This window comes from Nanorana parkeri, unplaced genomic scaffold (assembly GCF_000935625.1).
Source record: "Nanorana parkeri isolate BGI_ZX_2015 unplaced genomic scaffold, ASM93562v1 scaffold1381, whole genome shotgun sequence".
Lineage (NCBI taxonomy): Eukaryota > Metazoa > Chordata > Amphibia > Anura > Dicroglossidae > Nanorana > Nanorana parkeri.
In genome coordinates this window covers 123,695-133,503 of record NW_017307649.1, presented here as the reverse complement: position 1 = coordinate 133,503, position 9,809 = coordinate 123,695, and the positions used below count along the sequence as shown (strand labels likewise).

General features: G+C 41.0%; 1 protein-coding gene across 1 annotated transcript in view; it reads right to left on the bottom strand.

The window, feature by feature from the left end:
* Positions 1-9,263: 9,263 nt before the first annotated feature.
* The window catches only part of TRAFD1 (TRAF-type zinc finger domain containing 1), a 20,690-nt gene continuing 20,144 nt past the window's right edge, over positions 9,264-9,809 (bottom strand). The window contains exons 11-12 of the mRNA XM_018569710.1: positions 9,425-9,446; positions 9,264-9,308 (exon numbers count right to left, since the gene is read on the bottom strand). Coding sequence (XP_018425212.1) covers positions 9,264-9,308; positions 9,425-9,446 — 67 coding nt within the window. The remainder of the gene's footprint in view (positions 9,309-9,424; positions 9,447-9,809) is intronic.

Sequence of the window (9,809 nt, the reverse complement as noted above, 5' to 3'; positions counted from 1 at the left end):
TGGGGATTTTTGTTTTTTGGGGGGAGATTTTTTGTTCTTTTTATTGGGTTTTTTTTTTCCCCCCCACCTCAACTTAGTTACACAGGCTGTGATAGGTCCAGCAAAGACTGAATATTCACTGAAGAACTTGAATCTGTGGCCTTATGTCAGTGAGACTCGGAAGGGGTTGAGCACATACAGTTCCATAATGCACTGTATTCAGGAAGGGCTTGGGCCATACACAGCACAGAGTGATGTCATAGGAGTGGATGTCAGGTTGTCCTTTTAGCTGCAAGATAATGGAGCACACAACTTACTAATGTAAAAGATATGCATGCAAGTGTTGCCCTCTGGTGACTTGTAGGTCATGAAAACCCTGCAAAACAATAATGGCTTGTTGGACCCATAACAGTTTTTCCAAAGAGGACAAAAATGTTTTTTTTTGTCATTATTTTGCCCATCTACTCTAATAAATTTACCAGAAGTATGCTACACATTAGAAACACTGGCGCCAATGGAAACACTACAAAGTGATTCTTTTCACATCCCTAGCCTTATTAGCGATCTATCTAGTGTCCAGAGAAGTTCTTTTTATACGGCCAGAAGGAACTTACATGATGGTTGCAGTCATATTGACCCTTTCTTTGGTCTAAATTTAACGAAAGGTTCTGGGCAGGACGATGTCAACTCTCAAACCTCAGTCCACTGCAGCTTTTTAACTGGTGGTTCTGATGTGGCAGAAAACCCCACCGGACACCCAACACGGGGCTCAGTTTCCATATCAAGTAATAATTGCACTGACAATAACAGTACTAACTATGCAGTGACACTTGGCTCCCACAGGCTAGCAGTGATGAGTGGACATGAATATGATTGTAATGACATAGTTTACAGAGCCACACCGTATCTCTGCAGAGATCACCCCTACGAGTGGTTTTCATTAAGGCAGTGTAATGGTTGATGAAAGGTGTAGTACCCATGGCATTAAGATTTCATGTTAAGCAATGTGTTTACAGTGAACCAAAATCCGGTACTTTGGGTAGATCCACTTTTCACATCATTGATTTTTTTTTTGCACTGCCTTACTTAATAACCCTGCTTATAGTAATATGAAATATAAAGGTGGCACTTGTCTAGGTGTACCTCCTTCAAAGTATTAGTATTCTTTCTAATGTATGTTGCTGCTCGACTTTTAACATTTGTTCTTTTATGTTAATTATGTAGTTCAACAATAAGTACTTTGCCATTAAACCAGTCTTAGACAAGGTTGTAGGTTACTACAGCGCTACTCGTGTCCTGCTAGTTATGCAGCAACCCTTTATTGTCATTGTGACAAATGTTATCAGTAGTGCTTGCTAAACTGTCACCAAATAAAGTACAGTTCCTGGCAGGGCAGAGGATACTGCAGACACCATGGTCAAGCGGCATTGCCTGACAGCTCCAGCACGAACTTCTGTAACTTCATTTTTTTTTATTTTTGAGTGATTTGGTTATTGTAATTTGAACAATTTCGATGCACTATTGAGCAGCAAAGAAAAGGTGTGCAGCGACACAACTGTGATTCACAGCAGATGCTGACCTGGAAAGATCTGCTTTCAAAAGTGTTTGTATTAGACAAATGCATTTCTCTACTTTACAAGTTCAAAACCTATTTCTAGGAGAGGCAAATGTAATAAAGACACTGGGGTGGCTGAAGTAAATGCAATACAAGGAAAGGGGAGAGCTGCTTCCCTAGGCGCCACAGCCTCAAAGCCACAAACATGACTCGTTACAATGACCCTGAAGGTGGAGAGCAGACCACCAAAACAAATACACTTTAGCAATGGGTTTATGTGCAACATATCTACTTTTTGAGCCCTGGAAGTGTGCTGTACAGTTGATGTATATTTATTATTGAAGTTATCTATGGTTGCATTTAACAGATCCTTTTACTCAATGCCATTCCCCTCGTCTGTATTGCTATTTAAACCACTGCTGTGCAAATGAAGCATACTAGATAAGGAAAAGTGTCATAAGAATAAACATCTGATTTTGAATGTCCTCACCTTCTTGTGTGATATTTTCCTCACATAATATAGGCCTCAGAGTGGAAAACAAACTGCTAGAAATAAGAACCCCTTTCATTTGTATGACTTGTTTACACTGCTGATTTCTGTAGCTGCTGGTTCACATTCCCGTTAGTCCCATCAGAAGTTGGACAGAGATCTCCGTCTCAGAGTCAGCGCACAGTGGACATTCCACGCTCAAAAATGGGCACCAGAATCCATCGCAGCAAACGATGTCAGGCCACATGTTAAAGAAATTACTTCCTCTGTGATCAAGTACTTTTCACACAATAATTAAGGGTAGATGTCAAGCTGACATTGCTAAATGCCAAATTCTACAATAGGGACATTGCCTTCCCTCCCAATGCACATATTATTGGTCTACAATACAATGCCCTATATACCTACCTTGTAACCTTTGTAATGTTGCATTGCTGTTATTCTATTACCTCTGCATTGAAATTGTGCACTTACCTCTGCATTGATATTTTCAGTTGTGCTGTATCATGCCTTTTGAATCTTCCCTTCTCTTTGAATCATGTTTTCCTTTACATCATGTGGCTGGCAGGTGTGTGTGTGTGTGTGTGTGTGTGTGTGTGTGTGTGTGTGTGTGTGTGTGTGTGTGTCGCTTACCTGGGAAAGAGATGGAAAGAAGGCAAGCAGGTGGAGGCAGTATTTTGCTTAGGGAAACCTTGGGTCCTGCCATTCATGTGGATGTGTTACTTTTACATCTACCACCTATCTAAAACATTGTTACTGACCAAGTTACCACCCCCTGGAAATGGTATTCTCTGATGGCCTTGACCTCTTTCAGCAGGATAATGCACAATGAAAAAATGGTTTGATGAACACAACAGTTTCAAGGGGTGTCATGGTGCTCCACATTCTCCAGATATCAGTCCAATTGAGTATCTGTGGGATGCACTAGAAAAACAAGTCCAATCCATGAAGGATCCACCTCACAACTTAGAGGAATCCGCTACATGTAATGTCCTGCTAAGCGAGTAAAACTTAATTCAGCATTCCTCAAGATCTCAGTGCTTCATCTAAACACATAACCAACAGGTTATGGGCCCAGACACTAAACAGAACACTGCAAGTCAACAAGTGCTGCATGCAAGCTACTGAAAGATGGCAAGCTTGAAATGCTGCTAAGCAAAGATGACTCGTGGCAAGTTCTGAGTACAGACAGACCCATGGAGGAATGGGACAAGAAGAACAGGCAAGCAAAAGCAATTAAAAGTCTGCTAGTGGAAGACAACCAGCTCATCCACATCCGAAAACAGAATACAGCTAAAAGTATGTGGACTGCATTACAAAAACTGCATGAGCGTTGAAACCTAACCAGTATATTATATCTGCTATGCAAGCTATATGAGATGAGACTAGAAAAAAGGCCAGGAAATGCATGAACATGTGAATGCCATGACGGAAATCATGCAATTGGAGAGTAAATTAAAGATAACCACATGGTAGTATTACTGCCTTCCAGAGTCATACAGTGCTCTTATTAACGCTCTAGAAACCAGACCTGAGCAGCAACTAACACTAGAATACATTAAATGAAAATTAATCGAATAAGTGCACAATCGAAGAAAATTTGCACAATGAAGAAAATGAGAAAGCCCTTAAAAGGTGAATGAGAGCGCAAAAGAAAACAGAGTGGGGGGAATTTATCAAAAAACTGGAGCTGACTTACACTGCAGCCAATCAGCTTCTCCCTCTCATTTTCAAATCTTACCTGAGCAAACTGAAGAGAGATGCTGATTGGTTGCCAGGGGCAACTGCTGCAGATTCTCTCTGCTCGAGTTTTGATAAATTCCCCTCAGTGTGTTTTCGCTGTAAAAAGACTGGTCACCTGAAAAAGGGCTGTTCCAATCTGGAAAGCCAAACAGCAAAAGCGAGAGGCACCTACAAGAGGAAGAGCTAAAGCATCTACAATGAAACTGTAGGCAGATCATAAAGCGCTACCTTAACCCCTTCGTGATGGGACGTACACTCTACGTCCCGTCACAAAGTGCCTATATGACTGGCCACGTACACTGTACGTGACAAGCTATTTAAGGATCTGTAATGCCGGTAACTGCTGATTCTCAGCGGTTACCTTTCAATAATGAAATAGTTAAGCTTCTGTACAAGTTTCATTAATGAAAGAATGAAGCCGTTACATACAAATACAGGAGCGCAAAATAGCAATCCCGTATTTGACAGCTGAAAATAGCAGAGAGGTAGCAGAGTGACTCACCTCTCTGCTATTTGTTTTGACAGCCCGATAGCCCGATGTTTATGAAGCTGTGTGATACATTTCAGGTACAATGTATCTCTGTGCCTGAAATGTATCACTTCTGATAGTCTAGGCAGGATCAGAAACCTTTAGTCTGGGTTCACCCCTGAGCGTATTTTTTCAGCTCGTTTTTTAGCACGTTCTTGCGTTCTGTGAAACGCGTTTCGCTGGCGGTATGATTTTTTTTTTTTCCTTTTAAAAAAAAAAATTTGTTCCCACTTTTAAACACTTGCACCCCCCGATCCACACTCGAGAATACCAATGGAAAAACGCCCCAAAGAAGCTCCTGTACTTCTTTGGGCGTAGGGCGTTTTTCCAGCGCTTTCCTTCGCGCTGTAAAACGCCCAGGTGGGAACCATGCCCATAGGCAATTATTGGTTTTCACATGTTGAGCGTTTTACAGCGCGTAGGAACGTGCTGTAAAACGCCCAGGTGTGAACCAGGCCTTAGTGAGATCTGATTCTGACATGCTGTCAGGATCAGTCTCTAAAGGTTATTATTAGCTGTTTCTAAGCTTGGAGCAGCCTAATAATAGCCAAAAAGTTAAATTTATCAAGCAGTCATAGTGACTGCTTAATATAAACTTTTTTTACTTTACAAAGTGTAAAAAAATAAAGTGTAAAACAAAATTAGGAAAATAAAAATATATTTTTTATACTTTATTATAAAAGAAATTAAAAAAAAAAATCATAACTTGTGAAAAAAAAAAGTGTTCACTTCTACAATATATAAACAATATATAATATGTGTGGGTACATTTAGTAAGAAAGCATATTACTGACGTGGAAGAATCACACAGCAAAAATGTAAAAAGTCATTTACGAACAGAAATTGAAAACAAGCTCAGTCATGAAGGTGTTAAAAGTGACTCAGGAATGTCTACCACATGGATGGTGTGTATTGACTCAGGCGCAACAAGTCACATGACTAGTGATGAGACCTTCACAGAAATTGATTTCAGTGCAAAGGACAAAGTGTTCCTAGCAAACAGGAAAGTATTACTGCGGAAGGATTCTTAAACTGCATCACACTGTCAGGACAAGCAGAGTATCCTCATGAAAAACATACTTTATGTCCCAGACCTAGAAGGAAGCCTTCTATCAGTGCAAACCTTTGCTAATAATGGTCTCACAGTTCAATTTCGAGGGGATGAATGTACAATCCGAAACAATAAGCAAATCCTTGCAAAAGGAAAACTAGATGAACAGCTGTACAGACTCATCACCGTAGATGAACAAGTCAAAACAGCCACTAATAATCCACACAACAAATGTATCCACCTATGGCACAGACAACTCGGACACCAAAACCCAGAAGCAGGGCCACCATCAAGAGGGTACAGCCAGCATTGTTGTACTGGGCCCCATCAAGTCAGCAGGGGGCCGAAGCCGACATGGGCTGCCCCTAGGGAAGAAGGATGGTCCTACCCACTTGCCATAGCAACATATTGCTGGACAGGCTCTTCGCTAAAGGTGTCCAGCCCTGTGTGTGGAAGGAGGAAAGGAGCCTGTCCAAAAAATAGTTACCATGTAGAGTGGGCAGAGCCGTTTGCTGGGCAGGCCAATCAGGGTCCAATCTGCTCTTGCTTAGGCTCTGCCCTGTGATTAAGCTCTGTCTCTGCATTGCTCACAGTCCTGTGTGTCTTCAGCAGGAGTTGGAGTCTGGCCCTCAGGTAAGCTGCAAGGGGTGAGCAGCTTAGAAGAAAGGGGTGCACAGTGCAAGATGGAAGTATTGAAAAGTGTGCAGAAGGTAATAGTGATAGAGGGGAGCAGGCTGCCACCCTCTTCTAACACTTAACTTCTTCACCCTCTGCATCCCTCTTCCTACACTGCTCCCCCTACTGTGCTATCAGTGCTATGGGATACCTAGATGACCTCTTGTCGAGGGAACAGTCGGTGTAGGTTTTGGTGTGTAGCATAGCCTTGACCGTCCAGGACCTTTAATAAATCATGGAATGAAATGGAAGAGAGACTCAACACTTGAAGTATCTGGGTTTTGTCCTGCACACAGCCCAAGTCAAAATTTTCATTCCCCAATAGAAACTTCAAATTCTCCACCCGGAGACTCATTCGATTCAGTCTAGGAGTCCTAGGGCTGATGGCAACCTCATTTGAGCCAGTCCCATTTACCCAGTTCCACTACAGACCTCTTCAAAACAACATTCTGTCATTGTGGGACAAGTCAGTCCAGTCTCTGGCCAGGCCAGTTCATCTGGCACTGATGACCAGGTTGACCCTGGCCTGATGATTCAAGAAACCCAGCTCAGGAGTCAGGAATTCTGTCCTTCCCATGTTTTGGAAGATACTGTTAGGCTGGAGAAGAGTTCTGAACACCCTATGGGTGCATGGGACTTTGTTGTTGGAGTCTCGTCTTCCAATCAACATTGTGGCACACTCTACTAGATGTGAGTGCCTCTTGGTTATTTGTTAGGAAACAGTTATTTGTTTCCCAAGTTCTAACAAGTGGATGTTCATGCCTCATCCGATGGCAGCTTTGGATTTAGGGTCCTTCAGGTGGCTCTTTGAACTGCAGACAGCCCCCAATTCTTTTGTTTTTTAGTGGAACTGTTAACATTTTATTGGCTGTTGCCCACCCCTTGGTTGCACTGCTTTAGAACATCCCGACAGTTAATTACTTCCTGTGCCCCTTAATGAACAAGAAAGAGGGTTTTTACATTGAGGGACACATGTCCAACCTCAGTGTTTATGATTATGCTCTTGGTACAGCTTTGATACAAAACTGAGACATGCTGGTAGTGGGAGGGGTTATCCTGGGCTGGCCTACAGTGTGCTAGCCATTGTTCAATCCTCCTGTATGCCCTCCCGACAGTTAATTCTTGTGTCCTTCAATAGACTCCAAGAAAATGATTTTACAGAGAGTACAAAAATCCTTTATTCCCCAGAATATCAGGAATGCTGTCTGAAGAGTAGCAATGTCAAATAGTAAGGAACAAAGATTATTAGGTGAAGGTTCTACATTGAAAGAAAGAAAGAAAAAAACAAAAAAAACATTTGCCTTGACTTCAACAGTAATGGCTTTCTTACCACAGGTTGCTACAAGGCCAAAGAAAATACTATGCTGCTTCTAGGTTGTCACTTCCCCACTGGCTGGACCAGCGAGTTGTTGCTCCACCCCTGTAAGGGAAATTCTGCTGCATTTCAGCAAGGGAGGACGTAATGCCGTAGAGGCAGGTAAGTATTTATTTAGCGCTATTGTCGCCGGCAAGTTGCCGCCAGTGATAAGATCGCTAATCTGCCATTACCCCTTAAACTTCAAGAAACCATTTAGCATCATGATCAATCCCACACTGCTGTCATCAAGAGTTGCTTGTCCAAAATTCTTAACACAGCATTCATTTATTAAAACAATAATAGTCAATGACCCCGGCATTTTTCCTCTTGCATCACAATGAGATACCCAAACGGGCTTACCTGAAGTCGGTACTGCCACACTTACTTAATGCGGCGAAAGCCTGTATTCCGATACTCTGGCGGAGCACAAGACCCCCTACGATGGGCATGTGGTTGGGGAAGGTCAACGAGATCTGGAGAATGGAGGATCTGATTGCGTCAGCCAGAGAAACACATGACACTTTCTGCAAGGTATGGTCTCCCTGGACGGAATTCTTCTTCTCCCCGGAATACCAGGTGCACGTTGAGCAGGATCCACCAACTGACCCTCAGATGACTTGAGCATTTGGAAATGGATAACCCAATGGGAGAGGGTCCACTTTCTCTTTTCCTCACCTACAGCCTTCCCCTATCTTTCTATATCTACCTACCTGCCTGTCACTACCCTGTGTTTGTCTTTAGTGCTTATGTTCTACTGATTAATGGAACATGATAGGTGCATTCTGACCAGTCGTTGTGAGAATACTAATTGCGGAAGCCCCTGTTAGCCGCACACGGAGTCACTGATAACTACCCAAGGGATCAGATCTCCATGATACTATTATCGGGTGGAGATGGGAGGGGACTCCCGAGCCATAACCATGCAGGGGGCGACTCGGAGAGAAGCACATAACGCCTACTAATGCTAGGGTCCAAAGCCTATTATGTCCTATTATTGTTGTTAATGTTGTATTTGTTACTTAAATGGAAAAGTTACGAAATCCATGCATATGCGATCAGACATGTTATTAGCACTGCCTAATGAGAGCCTTGATCTGTATTCTTGACAAATTGTGTGCACTGTCACTGTATGGATGCTCGTGTTCTTACAAAATAAAGAATTATAAAAAAAAACAAACAATAATAATAGGTATGAAATATTTTATTTGTTTTTAAACAAACTTGGAAAATAAACAAATACACCACACATTACAGCAACATAGCCGTGTTAGCACACTAGTCTGCCTTTACCACAGTGATATTTTTAGATGTTTCTCACAGGAAGGCTTGTTACATTTTTTAAAAATATATTAGGAGCTATAGAATGCAAGAAGTGCTTAGCGGAATTCTTTCACTTAATAAAGTGAGAAAGAGAGTGCTTTAATAAAGAAATCCTGCCATCTTGCTTAGTGCCTGCATAACTGGCTTTAACACCAAAAATATTACACTTATTTCATTAAGTAGCAATGAAAAAAAAAAGAAACCACATACAATCAAAAGGTCTCCAGTATTGTTCTGTATAAGTTATACACAAAGGGGGGGAAAAAAAGCCAGGTAATTCACCAGTAGAACTCACCTGGTAGCCAATCAGACTCACCATAGGCTATTAAAACCTCAAAGTCCAATTTGCAAAATAGAATTTTAAAAATAGAATACAAAAAACAGTGTTAATAGTGATGCAGCCAAAGAGATTTTAAAGGCTTGTGTTACATACAATTATAATTCATTATAGAAAATGTAATATAAAAAGTGATACAAGAGAACAAAAAAAGGAAGGAGATTATATATATATATATATATTTTCTCTCTCTATGGTGATCTGAAAATGTACAAATAACAAAAATATTATTCTTCCTTAACATCTCCAGGATTTATCTTCTTATTTGTCTCCTGAAAAGGATTAAGAAAAAAAAAAGTTACGGTATGTACAAAAAGGAATTGATATTTTACCTGAATTTATGCTGTGATTGAAATAATGCTCGCATGTGTACTTTGCAGCACTTTACCTTGCTTCTGGAGCCATTAGTCCTACAAAAGAAAAAACATTTTTTTTATTGAGATTAGAAGATATAGATATATCTCTCTATATCTCTCAAGATATCTCTATTATACAGTGTTCTGGAGTCTGGACATGTGCTCATCTATTTTCCCCACTATGGGGATACAAGCCTTAGTTAGCAATGGCATGATAAATATTAATTTAGTGTACATTTCATGTTCTTCGCAATATTAAGAAACTGACCTAAAATCATGATTTTTTTATTGCTTTAGAAAAAATGTGACCTGTCCCTTTAAGAAAAAGTAGCGGTAATTGGTATCGGCAAGTACTTGGAAAAAAAAAAAAAATCGGTACTCGGTCTTAAAGTGGTATCGGAGCATCACTAATAAATA